This window comes from Helianthus annuus, chromosome 1 (genome assembly GCF_002127325.2).
Source record: "Helianthus annuus cultivar XRQ/B chromosome 1, HanXRQr2.0-SUNRISE, whole genome shotgun sequence".
In the NCBI taxonomy this organism is placed as follows: domain Eukaryota; kingdom Viridiplantae; phylum Streptophyta; class Magnoliopsida; order Asterales; family Asteraceae; genus Helianthus; species Helianthus annuus.
The window spans coordinates 26,892,135-26,917,097 of NC_035433.2; the positions used below are offsets into that span (position 1 = coordinate 26,892,135).

The 24,963-nt window shown below is 33.9% G+C and overlaps 1 protein-coding gene across 2 annotated transcripts; it reads right to left on the reverse strand.

Moving 5' to 3' along the window:
* Nucleotides 1–8,904: 8,904 nt before the first annotated feature.
* On the reverse strand, nucleotides 8,905–23,134 carry LOC110944241 (putative disease resistance protein At4g19050). 2 transcript variants are annotated; one of them, XM_022185954.2, is made up of 4 exons: nucleotides 23,062–23,134; nucleotides 22,756–22,812; nucleotides 9,769–14,423; nucleotides 8,905–9,153 (listed from the first exon to the last, which is right to left on the reverse strand). In XM_022185954.2, exons 2-3 carry the CDS (start codon nucleotides 22,789–22,791, stop codon nucleotides 9,798–9,800), a joined length of 4,662 nt encoding a protein of 1,553 aa, XP_022041646.1. In that variant the 5' UTR covers nucleotides 22,792–22,812; nucleotides 23,062–23,134; the 3' UTR covers nucleotides 8,905–9,153; nucleotides 9,769–9,797. The 2 variants fall into 2 exon arrangements, with proteins under 2 accessions (XP_022041646.1, XP_022041648.1); XM_022185956.2 differs by having other exon boundaries at nucleotides 23,052–23,106.
* Between the last annotated feature and the right edge of the window lie 1,829 nt (nucleotides 23,135–24,963).

Genomic DNA, 24,963 nt, shown 5'->3' on the forward strand with positions numbered 1-24,963 from the left:
TTAAAGCATTCCTACTTTTCCTAATTCCCTATAGTTATGGCTCTGATACCAATCTGTCACACCCCAACCAATGGCGGAAACATCGGGATGAGACGAAGTGTGAAGATTGCTAGAGTCATCATAACGCTATTTGTGACAATATTTAATAAACCGATTTCATTTCATAATTCTTTTGTCAATATTACAAAGAAATCAAATAACATCAAGTTCAAAGGAAATACAATACAACATAATCAACATTGATACAACGATTAAACCTAAACGTCTATATGTGTATCTAGGCATCAACGCTACTTCATTTCATAGCATCATCGTCCTCAACCTGTAACATGTTTAAAATAAAGTTCAATGCAAAAGCAAAGGCGAGTATACAAGTTTGATACGTACATAGCAAAAGATAAGTTTGAACAATTCCTCATAGCAAGCATGTGATTCAAGATAAACATTTAAACATGGCATGTGTCTAACATATCAAACCAAGAAAACGCAATATGCTCATGACATAACCGATGATAAAGGGCAGGTCGTTAATCCTATAGCGCTACATATGTCACGGTTTGGCTCGTACGAAGTTAATGATAAGTTCAACACATAAGAATCACCCAAGTTTAAAGTATCAAGCCATCACGTATACAAGCATGTTATAGGAATGTTCATGTGTTAAGCAAAATGTTCATGTGTAAGTTTGTTGGTAGATAAAACATGTTACACCCCAAAAGTGATAAAAGTAAAAGGGGAATACGAGTATACTCACAAAGTTTGCATATGTTTTCCGATTATCCAATGTGACAAAGTTGACGAGGTTGGAAGGTTGAATGCGTAAGGGTTTAAGTTCAAGCATGTTTAGAGTCGAGATTCGGAATGAAAGTGACATGAAAATATTATATCAAAATATTCATCTTCACACATAACACTTGTATGACACTTGGTAACCACAAGGGTTATAATGATTTCATGAGTTGAACACCCATAAGAATCATAACAAGGTTTAGGTCCTTAGATGATAACCCACTACTTTGACAAATGAATATGATTTCAACATCAATGATTCGAGTGTACATAGATAGTATTTAGGTTGTATAATATACACATATTATTAAGTCCAAATGTTCAAGTATTCAAGTAAGAGGTAGAAGATTACATCTTCATTTAGGTACCTCAAGTTGAGTCATGGGTGTCATGGATGGGGTAGGAAGACAAGGCTTCCATTTAGGTACCCCTTTGATGTTCACCACTACACTTGATGTAAAAACAACCAAGGAGGGTCATGAACTAAGGTCTTTACATGTATGTAAAGTAAACTAACTAATAGAAATCATCAAATCATGTGAGGATTGTATGTTTGGACAACCCAAGTTGTTCCATAATCACTCATGTATCAAAGACTATGTTTGACATGATTTGTGGGTTGAAACCCTAGACAAAACACCAAGTTTATGAGGTTTAATCCTCTGATTTCAAATGTCTCAACCTTGTTTTTAAGCTTAACCAACCATGGGATAAGTTGTAAGCATTAGGACATAGGCATGAGATGTGTTAGACACAAGTTGCATAGGTTTAAACAAGTTTTGAAGAACATAAAAATCAAACAGAAAGTTTATGGACTATTTCGGGGCATTTCCAGGTCTTATTTCTCCAAGGAGAAGTCTAGGAATCGAACCCCATGATTATCCAAGCAAGTAGGAAAAAGAATCAAGTGAATCGGATAAGAATTGAGTGAGTTATGCTCATTTTCGTGAAGGGGTGTCAATCTGCTCGAACCTTTGCTTTCAGCTACGGTTTGGAGGATGTTTTGAGAGTTTTTAGTGTTGCAAAAGTGGTAGGGAGGCTGGTTATAAGTGGTATTTATAGGGGGAAGGATTAGGGTTTCAATGGGTTGGGCTTTGGAAGTGTTTAGAAGGGGTTACACCTTGAAACTAGCCCACAAAACCCAACTATATGGGGCTGAATTTTGCTGAATTGGGGCTGCCATATTTCTTTATTTTTTTTTATTTTTTTTAAAACATTATAATGAGTAATTTTGTTAATTAAGTTGTGTAATAATATGCAACAATGTTTCCCCTAACTTGTAACAAGGTGAAATATGAAATAAAACATGATTTAACTAGGTAAAAAGTGTAATGTACAAGTATGTAACATGTTTGTAAGTGACAAGTATATGTCACATATTAGATGATTAACCGTTGTATAAATAAGCATATTATTAGGGGTTTTTAGGTATCAACAATATAAGGACAAGCATGGACATGCATCGTGAATAAGTATAAGTATGAATTACAAATAAGGATTCGATGTACAATGAATTCGAACGTATGAACATGTATGAATTTGTAGATGGTGAATTTAAAGAAATACGAATTTTATTTATGATCCAAGTCTCGGATTTTACAACGAAAAGACGACTACAATAATACAAGATTTCCAAAAATAGCATTACAAGGCGAGCTTTCTAATTATGGAAAGTATGAAAAAGCAGGGCGTTACAGTCTCCCCTCCTTTAGGAAATTTCGTCCTGAAATTTATTCAAGAGGAAGACCTTGGAGAAAAAGCATTTTGGCTAAAAGAATCGAGACTTGGGAGTTTTGAAACGTTTAGAAAAGTACGAAATTTTGAAGAACGATAGGATAGGAATTTGTTTGACTAAAATGGGTTGAGGCGTTTAAGCATAGGTAAAGCGGGTATGCGTGCGCATAGGCAAAGGAGTTTAAATAAGTTTGAATGTGAACGGGGTTCATATGAGAAAGGATAATGGAGAATAATAGGAGTATGGGGTGAACAGTTGACACTAAATGAATGCAAGTATATGAATGATATAAGTATTAGATAGACGAAAGTAGCGTGTTAAAGATGAAGTCTCGGCATGGATAATCGGATATGATGCGTTTGTGAGTTGTTTAAAGCTTGTATTAGGTCCAAAAGGTCTGTAAAACACTGAATTTCTCATGGCACGTTTTACGAAAGTTTGGTAACATGGTGAAAACACTTATATATAGGAAGTACCAGCGGCGTATCCACCATGTTTTGACCATGTTACGTCCGTTTCGTCTTCGGTGTCATGTTACGTTCCGTGTATTACCATACGCAGTAGCACACTCTATGGTTCTCATATGCCTATCACTATAATCCCGTGTACACCCGTGATTATTTTGATCGTCGCATGATCCGCATAGCTTGTACTAGTTGTGTATGAATCGGGGTATACATAAAAAAAATTTAGAATGTGTACGTACAAGAATGTAGTATATAAGCAAGTCCATGTTTAAGTATGTGTGGGACCCACGCAAGCGAATCCCTCAGGTTGCGCTCGCGTATAGGTACGAATGTATGAATCATGAGTAAGGATGAAAGTATGAGCATAAGTTTAAGTATGAATACGCATGTATGTATGAGCATAAACATAAAACGTGTAAGTAGTATGTGTACAAGTAGAAGCGTAAAACGTATAAGTAGTATGCGTATAAGTACAAGCATAAGACGTATGAACATAGGTGTAGGTATGAAAAATAAATATTGCGTAAATAGTGTTTGTTGGGACACCACGGATCTAAGTGTATAAAACATTCAAAAGGTCGAGTATGTAAATACGAATGATATAAATGATGTTATCGCGAGTTATCGACCAAAATGTGTACGATGATATGCATGTATAGTTGTTTAAATGAAACATTGAGTTTATCGAATCAAAATTAGGTTGACCTTGGTTGAACGGGTAGAATATAGTTGTGTATGTAAGAGGATATAAAGTACTAATTGGTTAAGCATAATGTATTTTTGTAATGATTGAAATGCTACTTTTGTTAAAAAAAAAATTTCATGTAAGTCAAAGATTGTCGGTTCCCATGAAGACTTCTTGCCCGCGTGTTTTGTAAATTGGTGTAGGAAAAAGGTTTTCGTTAAAAAGTAAGTTCGTTTCATCAAATAAGAAATTATGAATTTAGGAGGTCCTTGTGAAAACTAGGATCTTTAGAAGGGAAATTTAGCAAAAGGACTTAGAAATAAAAATAAAATAACAATTGATTTGTTGGTGTTGGAAAGGGTATTTGGTAAAACAATCATATAACTTCTATGATCCTATAAGTATTCGGGAAAGGTTGGTTGGATTTTGATTAAAAGTAGAAGGTGGGCGTGTTTTAGTGATTAAGTCGAATATGAAGTTCATGGGCAAGAGTTTCATTGAACCGATTAAATTGATAGGTAGCATTTCGTAAGGTTTTGAAGTTCGAGCAATAAAACGTTTTAAGACATAATTATGAATTTCGCGTATATGAGTTGAGTGAAAATAGATTGTAGAATAAAAAGTACGTTTGATAAAACAATGTATTTCGAAATCTGTATGAGTGGGTATTTTTAAATAACATTAAACAATTTGGGTATAAAGTATGATCGAGTTTGCATAATAAGATATTTCGAAAGAGAAGTTTTGGTAACGGTCACCTAAGTAAGGGAATCACCCCTAACTCATTGGTGAGGTCGTTTTAAGGAAAAGGGAGTGGAGCTAATCGTCAAGGTAAGGAAGTCACTCCCATCTCGATGATATTTCTCCACTTGTCGTTACAAGGAAAACGAATTTAAATTATATGAAATCATGCATACGTATAAATGTATGGAAAAGGTTCAATATGTTGTGTGTGTGAAAAGAGAAATCGAAAGTAAACTCGAGTTTGAAAGATCGTATCGTATAAAATGAATAATAGAAACGCATGTTTAACCAAAGTTTGGAGTGTCCCAAAACGGAACTTTGACTAACCAAAGTGGTCGAAAAGTCTTTTGAATTTGAGGAGCATGCTTTGGCCTAATAGGTAAAATACTCTCGCCGACAAGTCAGTTAACGGTATTTACCCTTCCGGTTACTACATGTCCCAAATCAATCGAAATTTCGAGACTTGGCGGGATTAAAAAAATATCAAGGAGTGGAACTAGTCGACAAGGTGCGGGTTTCACCCCTAACTTGGCGATTTCGTATCCTAAGTGTGGTTGGTACTCGTCGGGTCAAAATTTAATTTCAACACTTGACGAGGGTCCACTAGAATTTGAAATTTGAACTTCTCCATCAAGGTAAGGATTTCACTCCTAACTTGATGGTGAATTTCGTGTAAAAAGAAAGGAAAGTGGATGAATTGAGGGTTGTTCACCAAATTATGGGTTTCACGCCTATTTTGGTGAACTCGTCTCGTTTGTGTAATATGTGTGTTGTTGGATTTAGAATAATCGAGTAGAACGCGTGAGGAAAAGTGTATATTAAAGATTAAACAAACAAGTATAACATGTCAAGAATATCACAATAAAAGTGAAATGATGAAACGAATATTAACGCATAAAAAGTATGTCAAGAACACACATAAAGGATAAAATGATGAAACAAGTATTAACACATAATAAAAACAAGTATAGCATGTTAAGTGTTAACACATAAGTGACACATATGCTTACAAGATCAAAAGAGAATAAATAAAAGCAAATAAGATAGCATGCTAGTAATTTTCAAGTAAAACATACGAATAAATCTCTAGAACTATAGACTAGGTTAAAGCATTCCTACTTTTCCTAATTCCCTATAGTTATGGCTCTGATACCAATCTGTCACACCCCAACCAATGGCGGAAACATCGGGATGAGACGAAGTGTGAAGATTGCTAGAGTCATCATAACGCTATTTGTGACAATATTTAATAAACCGATTTCATTTCATAATTCTTTTGTCAATATTACAAAGAAATCAAATAACATCAAGTTCAAAGGAAATACAATACAACATAATCAACATTGATACAACGATTAAACCTAAACGTCTATATGTGTATCTAGGCATCAACGCTACTTCATTTCATAGCATCATCGTCCTCAACCTGTAACATGTTTAAAATAAAGTTCAATGCAAAAGCAAAGGCGAGTATACAAGTTTGATACGTACATAGCAAAAGATAAGTTTGAACAATTCCTCATAGCAAGCATGTGATTCAAGATAAACATTTAAACATGGCATGTGTCTAACATATCAAACCAAGAAAACGCAATATGCTCATGACATAACCGATGATAAAGGGCAGGTCGTTAATCCTATAGCGCTACATATGTCACGGTTTGGCTCGTACGAAGTTAATGATAAGTTCAACACATAAGAATCACCCAAGTTTAAAGTATCAAGCCATCACGTATACAAGCATGTTATAGGAATGTTCATGTGTTAAGCAAAATGTTCATGTGTAAGTTTGTTGGTAGATAAAACATGTTACACCCCAAAAGTGATAAAAGTAAAAGGGGAATACGAGTATACTCACAAAGTTTGCATATGTTTTCCGATTATCCAATGTGACAAAGTTGACGAGGTTGGAAGGTTGAATGCGTAAGGGTTTAAGTTCAAGCATGTTTAGAGTCGAGATTCGGAATGAAAGTGACATGAAAATATTATATCAAAATATTCATCTTCACACATAACACTTGTATGACACTTGGTAACCACAAGGGTTATAATGATTTCATGAGTTGAACACCCATAAGAATCATAACAAGGTTTAGGTCCTTAGATGATAACCCACTACTTTGACAAATGAATATGATTTCAACATCAATGATTCGAGTGTACATAGATAGTATTTAGGTTGTATAATATACACATATTATTAAGTCCAAATGTTCAAGTATTCAAGTAAGAGGTAGAAGATTACATCTTCATTTAGGTACCTCAAGTTGAGTCATGGGTGTCATGGATGGGGTAGGAAGACAAGGCTTCCATTTAGGTACCCCTTTGATGTTCACCACTACACTTGATGTAAAAACAACCAAGGAGGGTCATGAACTAAGGTCTTTACATGTATGTAAAGTAAACTAACTAATAGAAATCATCAAATCATGTGAGGATTGTATGTTTGGACAACCCAAGTTGTTCCATAATCACTCATGTATCAAAGACTATGTTTGACATGATTTGTGGGTTGAAACCCTAGACAAAACACCAAGTTTATGAGGTTTAATCCTCTGATTTCAAATGTCTCAACCTTGTTTTTAAGCTTAACCAACCATGGGATAAGTTGTAAGCATTAGGACATAGGCATGAGATGTGTTAGACACAAGTTGCATAGGTTTAAACAAGTTTTGAAGAACATAAAAATCAAACAGAAAGTTTATGGACTATTTCGGGGCATTTCCAGGTCTTATTTCTCCAAGGAGAAGTCTAGGAATCGAACCCCATGATTATCCAAGCAAGTAGGAAAAAGAATCAAGTGAATCGGATAAGAATTGAGTGAGTTATGCTCATTTTCGTGAAGGGGTGTCAATCTGCTCGAACCTTTGCTTTCAGCTACGGTTTGGAGGATGTTTTGAGAGTTTTTAGTGTTGCAAAAGTGGTAGGGAGGCTGGTTATAAGTGGTATTTATAGGGGGAAGGATTAGGGTTTCAATGGGTTGGGCTTTGGAAGTGTTTAGAAGGGGTTACACCTTGAAACTAGCCCACAAAACCCAACTATATGGGGCTGAATTTTGCTGAATTGGGGCTGCCATATTTCTTTATTTTTTTTTATTTTTTTTAAAACATTATAATGAGTAATTTTGTTAATTAAGTTGTGTAATAATATGCAACAATGTTTCCCCTAACTTGTAACAAGGTGAAATATGAAATAAAACATGATTTAACTAGGTAAAAAGTGTAATGTACAAGTATGTAACATGTTTGTAAGTGACAAGTATATGTCACATATTAGATGATTAACCGTTGTATAAATAAGCATATTATTAGGGGTTTTTAGGTATCAACAATATAAGGACAAGCATGGACATGCATCGTGAATAAGTATAAGTATGAATTACAAATAAGGATTCGATGTACAATGAATTCGAACGTATGAACATGTATGAATTTGTAGATGGTGAATTTAAAGAAATACGAATTTTATTTATGATCCAAGTCTCGGATTTTACAACGAAAAGACGACTACAATAATACAAGATTTCCAAAAATAGCATTACAAGGCGAGCTTTCTAATTATGGAAAGTATGAAAAAGCAGGGCGTTACAATGTAAAGGATATTTAGGGTATGTTTAACTTATAATCAAGTTCCGGAATATTCGTTACTATACAAATCGGTATAGTTTCACAGTTTGACACAAATAGTCCCTGCGATCGAACAAACTTGATTTCAACACACCAAACCATCCAAAACTTATTTCTAAGTTATGTGGAGGTTATTTAAGGTATGTTAAGCCTATTTCACTATTCCAGAGTATTTGTTGCATTAAACTGGTTATATTTACGCATCCGTGCGCGTATAACCTTCCAGAAAGCGATTTAGAGCTTGAAATTGGAATCTAATCAAATTGTAAAATCACGAAACATAAATACACACATAATAACACCAAAACACATATAATAACACCAAAGCACATTGTTTTATTGATAACCAACATTGTTTTATATTGAACCACGACTACAGAACACAGTTGTCACAATTAACAACCATGTGGTTTAGTGAATATATAGATTTTTTGTCGGTAGCTATCTAAATAACACCGTAGCATGTATTCCTATTCAGTTACGAATCCTTAGGTCAACACGGTCGTCTTCCTTAGTTTTACAGTTACCCTTGTATCTAAACATTTATTAGCTATGTCTATGTGGCTTTAAATTAGGGAAGTTAACTTGGTTATACATTGTGCTTCGAAAACCTAAAACCCAAGTGTGGTCGCCTTTTTAATTATTGTTTTCCAATTCAATCAGTTTCAGTTTATAGTTGTTTTTAATTAATTATTGTTTTATATTTTGCTCGACATTGTGTTATATTTTGCAGGTCATTATGTTTTTTACACTTCCTGTATTAAAAGAGACTTTATAAAAATAACTTTACCCTTGTGCATGAAGTATAATGTACAGAATATAACTTTTATTGCGAAAGAAAAACAAGAAACTATAATATTACACGTTCAACATAAAATACATACCCAACATCCAATACAAAGTACATGAAATTATTATAATATTTTAATACATAAAGCACAAACATCTTCAACAATACTGGTACAACTTTAAATGCATAGAATACAAACAAGACTCATGTTTGTGAATCGGATCCAACAAGTTGATGTGATCGTCATCTTGGATCCATCCATCTTATTGTGAGTACATTGATGAAAACCACAATTGTATATATATTTTCTTCCTTAACTGTAAAAGAAACACAAAAAGAATCACCAAAAACCAAAGATGCCACTCAATTGATATTTAAAAGGGAAAATTGAAAATATGCATTTTTATCAAACCATTTAACTAAACATTCTTGGACAAAAACTTAAAAAGAAAATCGTGCAATCTAATGATGACACGTGTTGAATTTATGTCACGTACTTCATATTCTTGAATCATTTTTCTTTTTAAATATTTGAAAACTTAGAGTTATTGAAACCAATTTTTTTAAATATGTAAGAATATAAATTGGTAAAAACTAAATTTTCTTAAAAGTATTTAATAGCATGTTATTTAAACATAACTTTTAATCTTTGTAATATACCTATTACTTTAATTAACAAACAAACCAAAATTTAGGTGCACGCATGCTAGAACTTCAATTTTAAAAATATTTATAAACATAAAGTTATCAAAACTTAATTTTTATAAACAAAAAAAAAACCAATTTTAAAAATGTTTATATACAGAAAGTTATTAAAACTTAATTTTTATAAACAAAAAAAACCAAAATGTAGATGCATATGTTTCAATCTTACAAACTTAAATTTAATCAATTTTAAATATTTAAAATCTAAGAATTAACTTGATTTATACCTGAGGCCATGATGTATGTGTGAGTCAATCTAGTCAACAATGGGTTCCACATTTGGGCATTCGACAACAGACGGTTTTACTGTTGGTGGGACAAAAGCACCAATTTGTTTCAACACCGGCAGCTCTTCAAGATGCAGTTTCTTCAAGTTTTCCCACGTCGTTTTGCTATCGATATCCGTACACAAATTCTTCATCCTCTCACATGACCGGATGTCGATCATATTGATGTATGCTAATATTGAACTCGAAGACATAATGTGTTCCAAATTCGAACAGTTTTCCACTTTTAGGGTTTCAAGTTTAATGGGTTCGTTATTTGTTGTCACGAAGTTTTTCAAACTATTCGCACCCGAGATCGATAAAGTCTTCAAACCTTCTGGGATCTTGAATTCGGCCTCGAGTTGCTTTACTTTAGGGCACTCCCAGATTTTAAGAGCTTGTAAAGATTGTGGAAGTTCACCTCCAAAATCAAGTATCTTGTCACAATATTTGATTTCAAGAACTTCAAGATTCTTTGGTAGACATGATGATGAAAATACACTGGTTAGTTCTCGACAACTGTCTATATACAAACTCTTTAAAGAATCAAAGCCTTTAAACGGTTGTTTCCCACTATATATAGTTTTTAATTTCTTGTTATTACGGAGTGACAAATCCTCCAAGGGAATATTGAACTCGGGCTTGTCGCTGTTTGGTTCTTTCTCGGGATTTTCGTTGTTTGGTTCTTTCTCAGGCTTGTCATTGTTTAATTCTTTCTCGGGCTTGTCGGTGTTTGGTTGTTTCTCGGGCTTGTTGGTGTTTGGTTCTTTTTCAGACTTGTCGTTGTTTGGTTCTTTCTCAGGCTTGTCATTGTTTGGTTCTTTCTCGGGCTTGTCGGTGTTTGGTTGTTTCTCGGGCTTGTTGGTGTTTGGTTCTTTTTCGGACTTGTCGTTGTTTGGTTCTTTCTTAGGCTTGTCGTTGTTTGGTTCTTTCTCTTGGAAAACGGTGACCATTTCACTGCATTTTTCGATCCAACATCCCTTTAAGTTGGGGAGCATTGACACATCGAAATCAGATGGAATGCCCTTGAGCTTATAATCAATCAAAAGTACCAAGTCAATACCTTTGATGATGTTCTTGAATTCGATACCCTTTGGGAATTGGCTGAATCCGCGAATCTGCAATGACTTTTTGTTCTTGTATCGAGTGAACCGAGCAGTTTGAAGGTAGACATCTCGGAAGACAAGTTCGTGTCTTTGAGGATATATGCTCGAGGTTTCACCTTCCACCTTGTTTGGAACTGCACATAACTGGTACGATCCATTTGCCAACTGATTTATCTTAAGAAACTGGGTGGGATTATGGAATACCGGAGATTTATCATCTTGGGATAGCTCGCAGATGTTCCAGCAATCTTGATCATTCACCTCTTGTGGTGTAGATGTTACATTGACATTTGGAAACTCGATATACTCAAGATGAGTGGATGTGGAGATCTCATGAGGTAATTGGAAACTCGTTGTTAAACATTCTTTGAGCATGAGCTTTTTAAGGTTTGTGTGATCTTTGAGGTTTGTTAGGCTTTTGATTGATGATCGTGAAAGATCCAAGACTTCAATCTTAGAAGGTGGATAATCAAGTTTAGGTTCAGATGAGAACTTACAACCCGCAAGAGAAAGATGAGTTAGCTTTGTGAGATTTAACAAGGATGGCAACTGTGTGATAGATGTGTAAGAAAGATCAAGGATTCTAAGGCTGCTCACTTCCTCCACAAATTTGGCTCCGTTTGGTTTTAATGATTTGACACCCGAAAGATTTAGTTCCTCTAGATTCGGAAACCGACCATCTTTTTTTTCTAACTGCGGAAACTGGCCATCCTTTTTTTCTAACGGCAGATATTGACCATCTAATACAAGATTCTCTAACTTGTTACAGTTCTTCAGTAAAAGCCGAGAGAGATTACATGGATTAGGAAGAGATGGGAATGACTTTATTTTTGTGTTGGAAAAGTCAATCTTTTGAAGACGAGTCATTTTCTGAAAAGATTTACTATCCATCACTTGTAAATTGCTGCAATTTGATGCATCAAGGACCTCTAACTTTTCAGCGGATTCGATCCATGGAAAAGTTTCTAGTTCGCGACAGTTCGATAGATCAAATTCACGAAGATTGGGAAGATTTAAAGGCGATGGGAGATTTGAAATCTTAGTTTCCGAAAGTTTAAGCACTCGAAGATGATCCATTTTCTCGAACAACTTATCCTCAATTTCAACAAGATTACTAGAACCCGAAAGCTGAAGAACCTCGAGGTTTTCAAAGGAGTTAACGCCCTTGAGTTGTCGTAAGTTAGGGCAACGCTCGAGGTAAAGATAATGAGGCTTTGAAATATTAGAAGGCAAGCGATCAATGGCGGTTTCGGATAGTTTAAGGGTTATAAGGGAAGTTAGGCTTTGTAAAGACGAATCATGAAATTCTTCGAATTTGTCAGAACCTGAGAGATCAATGGTTTGGAGGCTTTTTAATGATGTCAAGCCTCGTAACCGACCTAAATCTGAACAATCCCTACACAATAAGTGAGTGAGTTCTTCTCGGTTTTTCAACAATGGTGTTGTGGACAAAAGGGTTTTGGAAAGATTAAGGCTCTGGAGTTTTACAAATTTCAAAAAGTTTTTATCAAGAGTATCCAAAGAGGTGTTACCAGAGAGATCAACAACAATAAGATTCACAAGCTTTGAAATACTCTCAAGCTTCTTCAAACGAGGACAATCTTTGACAATAAGCCACTTGATGTTTTCAAGATTGTAAATGGCTTGAGGTATAGATTGGATTTGCAATCCAGAAAGATGAAGGCTTTTGAGCTTCAACAGGTTTTTAAAGAAGCTCGATGTGAGCCGTTTGAGATTTCGGCCACCGGATATTTCGAGAACCTCCAAAGCTTCTAAACTCACCTTTGCCTTAGTCAAAAACTCGCAATCTCTAAGCACGAGAACACGAAGCCATTTCATCTTTTGCATATCCGTTGGTAACTCTGTGATCGTCAGATAAAACAAACCAAAAGCTTTGCAGTTAGTTTCTTTTTTAACGATACCTTCGATTTCTGGCATAGTAAAACGCGTTCCGTCTAGCAACAAAGTTTCATTTGTTGGTAGATCTTGAACGCGTTCTTCTGACGCCAGTTTCTTCTTTGGTCTCTTGGGAGTTGTCTTCAACATTCCATCACTGTGTGTAATTCTTCCCAACCCTTCTTCCTTAGAACTAATCACAGTTGCTAACCCAAGATTAGGGTTTTGCTCAACACGCTGGTACAAATCATGCGCCTCTATAAGTTCGTTTTCCATGAAAACATAACCACCCTCTTGCAATTTAATCACCCCACAACCAATAAGCTCCATTAGCACACCATGACCCTTTTGGTACAACTTGGTCATGCTACCACCACCAAGATACCCTTCTAATATCCAGTAAGTAATCAACTCACTGTAATGAACACTTCCAGATTTACGAAAGAAATGATCACCCTTCCACCGTAGATCTTTCAACACACCAATTGGTAACACATCATGCATATGCTCACTACAAAAAAACTTGCTTAAACTCTTGATTTCTGTTTCTTCCTTCAGTTCTTTCTCAATAAACGACACTCTCGATTCATCCGCGCAATAGTGATTCAAAATTTTTGCAATCAAGATTACATTTCTAGCTGTCCAACCACCTATGAACTTATCAACAAATTGTTGCCTGAAAGATTCTTTTTTTATGGGGAATTCAGTTGTTTCAAGATTTTTTTTGAACAAGTCGTCGCGATCTTCTGCAGTCAAAGCTGGAATCTCGAACACATTTTCAGGTGAAATCTCTTCATCACCTTCCCTCTTCTTTATCGAGATTAAAACCGATGCAAACCTTATATCATCAACTGGTAACATTTCGTTCCACACTCTCCAAAACGTTGTTTCTTGATTAGTTATGGTGCTTTTGCCATCTAGAACATCATCAAGAACCACAAGAGTTGCGGGCACCTCATCCCCATCCTTTTTAATCACCTTCCTTAGAAGTTTTTCTTTTATCTTTTTAATCAACTCGTCTGTGTCAGGCACCTCATCCCAATCCTGATCTTGTACCTTATTGTTGTCATCGTCAACCTCCCACTCCTCGTTCGCGGGGATTAAGAATAATTGTCGGGCAATGCTCATGCAGAGGGAGTCTTTGGTGTACTCCCTGCACATAAACACCCAGATTGTGAAATCAAACACGTTTTCTTTTATGGCACGTGCACTTACTTTCTTTGCCACTCGTGTTTTGCCCACCCCTATATGCCCAAAAATGTTTATTTTCTCGTGTTTTTTTGGGCTTTCGGATGGTTTCTTCTTGGCTTCTGAAGGCTCAGAAAGGTTCATATTGTCTGGTTTTTGTGGGCTATCGGATGCTTTTTCTTGGACTTCTGGAGGCCCAGAAGTATTTGTTTTGGCTTGTTTTTGTGGACTTTCAGATGGCGTTTCCTGGACTTTTGAAGTCCCAGAAATATTGGTTTTCTCTTGTTTTTTTGGGAGTTGAGATGGTGTTTTATTTGCGGCCTCCAGTTTTCGTAATCGTTCATATATTTTTGTCAGTAGGGAAGTTGGTTTCTGGTTAGTTGATTTCTTGTCAGTTTTCTTGTCTTCATTCACCATAGTGGAACTCTACAAGTGTGATAATTGAAATAAATAAGAATTTACACTACAATAATGGGTAAGTGTCAAAACAATAGAACACGTATTATATATATACAGGGAAAGTTTCAAATGAAAACCACTAGTTATCATGAAAACTTAAAAACTAACTAAAAAAGCCTAAAAACATACAAAAAAAATGTTTTTTTTTTGCATACCAATTTTCGCTATTTAAATTATATAAAAAAAAACTTTTTGTTCAAAAAATTTTTTTTTATAGTTCACATGTGTAATACACATGTGCACTACAATTTTTTTTTTTTTTGAAAATTTTTTTTTATATATAAAAAAACTAGCGATTTCTATAAAAAAAAATTGAAAACAAAAAATTTTGTGTGTTTTTTAGGATTTTTTAGTTAGTTTTTGAGTTTCGCAGTAAAAGTGGTTTTCATTTGAACCTTCCCCTATATATATACTGTGAGTTTCATTGGAGAACACTAAAAAGGTAGAGAAACGAGAAACAATGCATATAACATGTAAAACATATCTTAAAAATTCAACTTAACATGTTAAAAATAATTTTTTTTAATTTTTCGGGGCTTTTTCTTATAAAAATGTGTATAAGTTATTCTAATAAAAAACATTTTTGTAAAAAAAGAATTAACCTTTTTTAACGGTTTTTTAAATATTTTTTATAATTTTTTGTTTTTAAATTTTGTATTAAAAATGGTTCTACATGTATTTATAAGGAAAAGCGTCAAAAAGTGTTAAAATTTTGATTTTTAACATGTTAAATTCATGGTTCTCAGTTCCCACTTTTTTAGTGTTTCCTAATTAACCATCCCCTATATATATAGGATCTGTTCACTCAGTTCACAAATACACTAGTGTTCACACTAGAACCTCACCTTATATATATATATATATAGATAGTTTTACATTAATAAAAATCTTTATTTTATATATAGCTTTCTAGGGTTCGGTTCGGCTACAAAGTCAATTCTTCCTACAAAGTGTACAAAGTCATAAAACACCACAATTTCAGTCGTAAAACACACTCAACACCCACAAATAACAGAATGAAGATCAATAAAACACAATATCCTAACCCTAGTCGTCCATAAAAACTTCAATCACACTATCGTAGAACTATGAATATAAAACACTACATGATAATCAACATAAAACACACTAATGTTAGTAATTCGATAATCAAAGCCTTATCATCCAAAACACAACACAAAACCAACAGATATAGCGTTTTAATAATCTTCACTTTGTTATTTTTGGGTTTTGAATGTGTTTTATAGTTGCCGTTATGGTGTTTTATAATTTTTTACACTTTGTAGGAAAAATGGACTTTGTAGCTAACTCACACCCTAGTTTTCTATAGCATAAAAAACTGAGTTGTTATCAAAAATATTTTTTCTTCATAGCACTACTAGAAACTAGGCAATTGTGATGAAAATTTGCGACCAACATCATGCAGTCGCAAAGTTAGCAACGGGTTTGCGATCAAAACCAAAACAGTCGCAAATAAAAAGAACAACCCGGATTCGGTCACAAAACGGTCGCAAATTTTGTGACCACATTTTGCAGTCGCAAAAGAGTTGAATAGTGGTTGGAAAACGTTCACAAATATGAGAAAAATGAAAAAAAAAACAAAAGTGGTGACCGTCTAAAGCGTTCGCAAATACGGGAAATATATAAAAAACAAAAGTTACGACCGTCTAAAGCAGTCACAAATACGAGATATATATGAAAAACAAAAGTTACGACCGTCTAAATCGGTCGCAAATTCGAGAATATCAATTTGGAGTAGTACCATTTATATGAAGTCTGTCTTGCTATGTAAATTTGGAGTAGTACTATTTATATAAAGTTTGTATTGCTATATAATATTTAATTTAATTTAATTTTATCTCGAGAATATATAAAGGACCTGCTTATTATATTAAATTCTCACAACGACCCATCTGGTTTCTCTCTCTCCGACACTTCGCTATCATCACCACATTCTATCACCACTTTCTGAAACCTTAGATCTCTCAAACACATCTCAATCGCCACTCAACGATCACGGCGTTCAAATCGATTAGTTAGGGGAGCTGAAATGACTTCGATTAACCTTGAACTGAAACGAATTTGATGAACACGAATTTTGATTTTCAATCGATTGGAAGAACAATTACTAGAAATTTGGAGGATAATTGAAGATTATGTGCGACTGGAACGAACTATTTAGGAAGAAATCGCAACCGGAATCGTTTACAAAGATTATGTCCATCGGCTTCTCTCTATCTTACAATCTGCCTTTCATCTGGTTAGTTTTTTTTTTTCTATTTTCTAAAAATATTCAAGATGTAAAACCTAAATTTGTTCATGGTGAAGTGATCTGTTGGATTCTAGTGTTAATGTTTGACGATTTTAAAGGAATTGAATCTAAATTTGATCTGTTGAAAGTTTGGTGAACTTTTGTCTTGTCCTGGAACGTGTTAATTTTGATTAGTGACTGTATTTTGAAATGTTATCCTAATACGGTGAGTTAGATCCCTAAATGATATGAAGTTCTTAGAGTATTTGGTAATGGAAGTACATGAAATTCTGAAATGTCAGAAAGGTGGATTTACTGATTTAGATCCATAATTGATAGAATTTTTACTTGTTTAATGATTGAGGAATGCAAGGTCATGCTTAGGTTAGGTAGTTTAATCCAAACTTGAATCAGTTTTTGGGAGAACTTGACTTACACTGCCACCTCTATCTGGATTAGTAGATGTATGGATTGAAAGTAGCATTACATGTTGTGGTTGATCAACCTTTATGTATGTGCAAGTTCCGACACTTCTTTTTAAGACATCGAATCTTTTAGTTTTGTGCTGCGAGGAGAGTTGGCGCATTCTAGCAGTAAACCTAACAGTCGTAAACATGATGATTCCGCTTCAATGGTTGTTAATTGATCATCATTCACTCATTTGTATCAACGTTAGCGTTTGCAGCTGCGAGAAGGAGAGTCGTCACATTCGCCGGCACTGGATAATTCATTGTTATCTCTGGCAAAGTTTTTATTGCTGATGTTCATGATTGATGAGGTGTTTGTGGTGGTTGGAGGTTGAAGGAGAAGAGACTGAAGCATGATTGTTGTGGGGATATTACGGTTGAAGAGGAAATTGGCAAGAGAAGGATTTGGAAAGGACAAGAATTCTGGTCTAGAAAAAAGGTGAAGAAGGATGAGGATGAAGTTGATGTCTGTGTCAGTCAGATGAAGATGTTCACGAAGATCATAATGGTGGATATTATGAAAAAGATGATGATAATTGAGGAAGAAGATCAAGTGGAGTGGGGAAAAGGTTGTTGGCTTTTTGATGATATGGATGTTTGCATCTCTTTATGATTTAGTAAGTCCTTGGTCCTTTCTACTTTGTTTACAAGCTTTATTTAATATCCGATTTCTATTATACTAAAATCGTGTTTTAGTTTAGGGATGTTCAAATGGAAGCCTCTGTAAATTGTGATGTTCAAATGGCATCCTGGTGCCATGAATGGCTACAAATGATTCATTATTTATTCATAAGTTCTATTTTTTGTACTACCTCAACTCACATTATAGATTTAATGGTTTGCTGACCTCCTCAGTCTAGAAGATAATTTCGTACAAGTTTTAATTAATCGTAAAATTTTAAATGGTTGAAGCTTTGGTTTTTTTTATTTTGTTTATTATAAAGGGCCTTAAAGTTGTTTATTTTGCTATTCTTTGTTGATTTAGATGGAGATATATTGTATGGGCATGCACATGATCTCCACAAAGGATAATGCTCTCAGTTCAAGTGGTAATTTGTTCCTTCTTGAGCATATATTAACTGAAAGAATGAATTTGTGATCCAAATGGGGTTATTGACATATATTAGATTTATGTACCAAATCGTGTAGGGCATTATCCTACAATTATTTACCTGTAATGTTGATCGCAAAAGTCTATTCTACCTGGATGTTAATTTTAGAAGGCTAAGGTACCAAGGTCTTACTATATAAACCTAAAATCACGCTGATTGCCTTTCTTATCCATTGGGCTAGTGTTATTGGTAAAACCATATCAAATTTTTACCTATATATTGTCATTGGTCTAATGTAAACCTTTGCATCCATCTTACAGGGTATGTTTATTCTTTTATGTATATGGATTAAGCAATGTTAAGAATGATTTTAACGTTCAACATCAAGGCAAACAAGACCAAGAGTATTTTTAATTTTTTTAAGTTGTTTGGTTCAAGGCTAATGTTGATTTGAAATTGATCTAATGTTTTGGTCAAACATGTTTAAACTCAAATATTGACCTCATTTTTTCATGCAATCACTTCTCTACCAATAATATGTTAACTTTTGTATGGATAATATTGAAAATAAGCGATTTGACCTTAGAAGTCAAATTGACTTTTTTCTTTATTCTAGAATTGTATAAGCAGCTAATTAGTTTCATAAATTGTGATTAGGCTGGCCATTAATATTTCACTTTGCATTGGTTTTATTAGATCGAAAGGTTGGACGTGATTATCCAAGATATAGTGAAAGAAAAAGAAAAAGAAAAAGAAAAAGAAAAAGAAAGGTTGAATGATATTATTGCGGGAATGGTGGTGGAAAAAGAGAAAGACAAGGCGGAGAAAGAGGCTATGAATGAAAGAATGGCAACCATTGAAGCAATGCCAAAAGCTAGGTTTCAAAACGTATAATCAGCGACTTAGGTTTCAAAACGTATAAACACTTTGTTTTGAATATGTATTTTGTTATGCTAACTTTGGTATTTGATGTTTCAAGTGGAATGTTTTATATAAATGTGAAAGTTAGATAATATGTAAATTTTAAAATTGACATTATATACAGCTTAAAATAGAAAATGGCTAAAATTAATTAATAAAAAATAAATAAAAATTGCGATCGCAATAACGGTCGCAATTTTTCAAAAGGCAAGTAGTTGCAAAACGGTCGCAGTTTGTAAAAGGCATGCGGTCGGAGAACGATCGCAGTTTGTAAAAGGCATGCGGTCTGAACACGGACACATCAAGACTGTCGCAACCGAAGTCCCACAAAACCAGGAGCAGTCGCAATAGTTGTGACCATTATTAAAGTCGCAAAACCCAGGTCGCAAACGATAGTAGTAGTCGCAATTTAGTCTGAATAGAACAATTGCGACGGGTGTTTTTCCGATGCAGTGTGGTCAGAAAACGGTCGCTACAAGGCAATTGTGACTGGTTTACGACCAAAATTGCGGTCGGAAAAACCTAGTTTTCAAGTAGTGTAGTTTGTCATTTTATTTACAAGAAAACCCACTCACACTCTTCTCACCACCACTTCATCCGCTCCTACCGTCTTCTATTTGTATCCTTCTGTTTTGTTCTATTTGTACATTTGTTCAATTTTAATGTTTTAAATATGTATCTGTATTTGAATATTCTAATTTATATCGGTGCGTGTTATGTATATGTGCTTTCTTTTATAAGGGATGGATTTGATTTTATGTTCACATTTTTTGTTGAAAGACGAATTTCTTGTGTTTGGTCACTGCACTCTGCGAATTAGAGAGCTCCGTTGCCTCAATCCGGTCAGACTATGTTATCTTAACCAGGTCCACGTTGGCTTTAGAGTTTGGTTTGAGCGTTTCACCGGGAAACCATATCGGCGGCTGCCATTTGACAGCCGTTGTGCCACCACAAGAGTAGAACTCTCTGGCATAACACACAGAGAGACGAAAACTTAGATGAACTCGGGATTCGAACCGACAACCTCGCACATTTCTTAGCTCAAATCCTTCATTGCCTTAATCCATTAAAAGTGACACAAATAGGGATTAAATCACGAATTTTTTTATGTTCACGTCTTGTTTAGCAACCATCTCTCTATCTCTCACTGTAATGCAAGGAGGTGTTTATTAAATGAATTTTGAGTTACTTGAATTATTTGAATTGATTTCTTCAAATAAGAATAACCTCTACCAAAAATTAATGAAAAAACATAAATTTTATTACAAGTTTTGTCCTTTATGTTTTAATTATTTTACATGTGATATCCTTTAGGGTAAAAACTTTGCAAATTTTATGCTTTATGTTTTAAAATCTTGCACGTTTTAATTTTTAGACCGAACGTAAATTGTTTTAACTATTATAATTTTACATGTTTAATTCTCTTTCTCTCACACATAAACCCAACAACTCTCTCTCTCTCTCTCAAAACTCTTTCTGTCTCTAAGGCCGTGAGGTATGGTGGGGCTTGGGTTGGGGCATTTGTTGACACGTGGAATGGGAGCCCCCCACCACTCAAATCCACGCCCATGGGGTATGGTGGGGCTTGGGTTGGGGGCTTGGGTTGGGGCATGAGTTTGGCTTGGCCATTGAGAGCCTGCCATATCACTTACTAGCCCGCCCCACGTCCGGCTTCAAACCCACGCCAATAGGGCCACGCCCAAACCCACGCCCAAACCCAAACCCCAGGTGGTGACTTAGACGTTTTCAGCCAACCCAAGCCCCCTACCCCACAGCCTAAGTTCTCTCTCTCACACAAGAACCATCAAAAACCTCATCACAACTTGCATCTTCATTAGATTCAACACACCCATTAGCACTCAGCAATTCAAGAGCTCATTGGCATTGATCAAGAACCGCTTCAAGGGTTTTCCACTTCACACGCACCTGATCTATCTCCGAACTCACCCATTCAACATCGATCATGGGTTTCACCTCAACAACCTCCATGTAAAAGAAAATCTAGATCAATAAAGCGTCTGGGTGTGTACAAGTTGTGAAATTGGTATCTGAAAGAGGGTCTTTTGGTAAAAAGATTGGAGATTGAGGAGTTACCGTAGTGGAATTAGGTGGGTTTCGTGTTAAGATTGGTGATTTGGGGTGTTTTCCTCCACTGCCATCACATGCTAAGGCGGCGCAAGGGTTTCACCCCAAGGCTAGCCGACGACGGTAATCAACGATGGTGGGTTTTGTGGAAATCTTGAAATTGAACTTAGAAGTTATAATTTAATTAATCTAAATCTGTTTTTTAGTTAGCAATAATGACATTCAATTTTATATGGAGCTGAAAATCTGGCACTCATAAGAGGAAAAGTTGCTGCAAATGGGTTTAATGGGTCAGAATTGAATGGGAGTTGGTGACGAGATTTGATTGAAGGTGGGTGGTTGTGGTGTTAGGTTTGGCGGTGGAAGTAGGTGGTTGCAAGAGATGGTGGTGGATGGGTGGTTAATGGTGTTAGGGGCGGCTGTGCAGGTGGCTGTTTGTGGTGTTAGGGGCGGCTATGCAAGTGGGTGGTCGGGTGGCTGAGGTGGTGGTTGTGGTGGGAGGTGGTGTTGGTGGTGGGATTTTGGAAGATAATAATAATTATAATAATAAATGGGTAAAAAGACTAAAATACTCTTGAGAGATCACATTTAACCAAAAAATTTAACTGGGTTTGACCGAAAGATTAAAACGTTCAAGATTTTAAAACATAAAGCACTGTCTAGCTAGGCTTGCGCTAAAGGACACCAAATGCAAAATGGTGTAAACATAAATGACAAAACTCGTAATTTACTCTAAATTTGCGTATAAAAATATAAGTAAATACAAAACACTAATTATAGCGAGAACAAAAAGAAAACTCTAAATCACTAAATTTTGGGATTTAAGATTCATATTTTTAAATTTGTATGTTTCTTACATTCGTATTTGTATTATATATACATAAAAATCCATATATGTTAACCTACGCATAGCCTACATACATGGAGTTAATTTAAACTACACATTATTTAAATATGTGTAGTTTATATAAAAAAATGTTTTTTGTTTGAATTTTAGTGTGAGAAACAATAAATCTTATATTTGTAACCTTTAAGGGTGGCAATGGGTTGGGTATGACTAATCCCATACCCATACCTATACCTGGTTGTAAAATCGTGTTCAATATCTGACCCATTACCCATCGGGTATCAGGAATACCTACAGGTATCAGGTATACCGGTTTTAAAATCTTGTTCTCATGTGATATGCATCATTTAACATAAAAAAAAAATTAATTGGGATATTTTGAATTTGCTTTGAGTACATATTGTATTATGAAAGTTTTTAGAGACATTAAATTCTTTGTATTTTTAGAGATATATATTAAATTCTTTGTATTTAAGAAATGCATCATAGGGGTTCGTCTGTAGTCTATAAAATGTAAATTTCCATCTAAAAGCACACGTAAGATAATAAAATAGACAGTTATATAGATGATCAACTCAGATGCTATTAATAGATACACAAATAAATACATCGTCCCTATAAGATCAAGCAGATGCGACATTGCTAGCATATATAAAGATTTAAAAGAGAAGAAAACCTGGGCTTTCGAGGCTTCTGGTAGTGGTTCCCCCATTTGAATCTTCAAAACACAAAGCTACAAAATTGCATAAATGTTAAGTCAGAAGCTAGTATACACCTGATATTCAAATATTACAAAAAAACAAAACCCTTTCTGTTTACATTTAAAGATGAATGATGACGAAACTACAACTTTTCAATTGAGATACAATATAACTTTTTTATGATTATTTCAATTATACTGTGGATTATATGAGGGTTAAACTATAAAAAGGCCCTACGTTTAATAGCATTAGTAACATTATAAGCACTTACTAGAAAATACCTCTGATTTTAAAGTTTGAGTCGTCAGTGTACATAGAGAATGCAGTTTTGGAAGTATTTATAGGGCAAAGTTATTATGCCAAAGTGACCAGAAGACAACCTTTATGTGAAGAGTATACATCAAGTGTGAGGGAATAACTTCTTTGCTTCCAGGAAAAAAGTAAGTAAAATAAATTAATGCCATTCGAAAAAGTAAAATAAATTAATCATTTGTTGTCCAGCGTGAATCATATGTTGTATTACATGCATCAACATTGGTACCTTGTGTTGACACCAATTTTTACTTTATGGAAAAGCTAGGGATAACTTGCAATGCAGATAAATTGAACAATACTACAAGTACTTTATATCTGCTTGGAAGTTGTACCTTGTGGAATAGTCAATGTACCTTTTGTGGGGATCACCTGAGCTTTGTAAAAAGAATGAATAATTTAGGTACTAGGAAGTAAGGAATACTTTTATTTGTTAAACTAGTTTATACGGGTTGAATAATAAGATTGGTTGTATTCGAAAAACATAATAATTACAAACTTTGAATTATTTTTGATATTGCACATGTTAAATATAAATTTTGATGCAAACACATATTACACCAAATGAACTATCTATACCAAGTTAAAGAGAATATAACATTACTCGCTATAAATGACGCATTTAAGCAACTACTTTATATTTATTTGTTACTTTAGTAATAATAATTAGATATACATAAGATATATAACTTCATATAATAATAAAATTTATATATATTATGTTATGATACGTAAAGAATGTCAAGTAGATTCTTAAATCTCATCCTTATCTTGGGCAATGAGACGAAGTAGAAAAAAACTGATGAACACATAAATGTTTCTTTAAAATTTTGGGATGATAATGAGAATACTCTTAAATCTTAATTGAAATGGAGTTGGTGGCGATGGAGATGGATTGTGGTAGGTATATCTAATTGTAATAAGATTTCAGTTAAAGTCATATAATATTCTTTCTTTCAATTCTTTAATAATATTATTATCTATTAATTAAATTTTGCTTGAGTTAATAGATATAGTAGATAAATTCATCCATTTAGTTGAAATAATCACTTCACTTCACTATTTTTAATATATAAACTCAAATGCAAGTGTTATTATTATACATATTTTTTGTGATGTTGACATGAAATATTAATGCATATAATTAAAAAATATAAGTTTTAACAACGTAACACTATGTTTCTTAGATAATAACAAATAATTTTTTTTCAAATGTAAATATATCATTTAATTATATTTATACTTGATTTACGTAAAACATATAAAGTAAATCAAAGTGTATCCTTATCCCTTTTAAGAAACAATAAAATCATAGATAATTTATATATTATTTAATCATAAATTAGAATTAGATATTAATGATTTAAAAATATCATTAACGAATTAAAGAAAAGAATGTCATGTGTTATTATTTAAAGTCTTTTATTAGAATTAGATATTTATATTTATTTATTATTATATGTTTAGAAATATTAGATTATTAGATATTTATTAATATTATTATTAAATTGATGGAGAAAATGTCATGTGTTATTAGATGAACTCATATATCATAATTAGATGATATGTGACATTAGAAAGACTTTTTTTATTATAATTAGATTGAAAAATCCTAGAAAGTTGGATTCTAGTTGTAATTAACATAATTAAAATATTACTAGATTCTTTGTATTTTGATGATGTTCACTATTTGAGTTTAATTTTTTATTAATTTTTTATTTTTTAATTATCAGGGCAACTGATTTTTTCAATTGTATTAATTTGGGTTCAATTGACTAACTTTCTTTGATTTTTTTAATTATTTTTTATGAAATAATCAAAATATCCTTACCATTAAAAATAAAATAAAATATAATAGTTTACTATTGTAA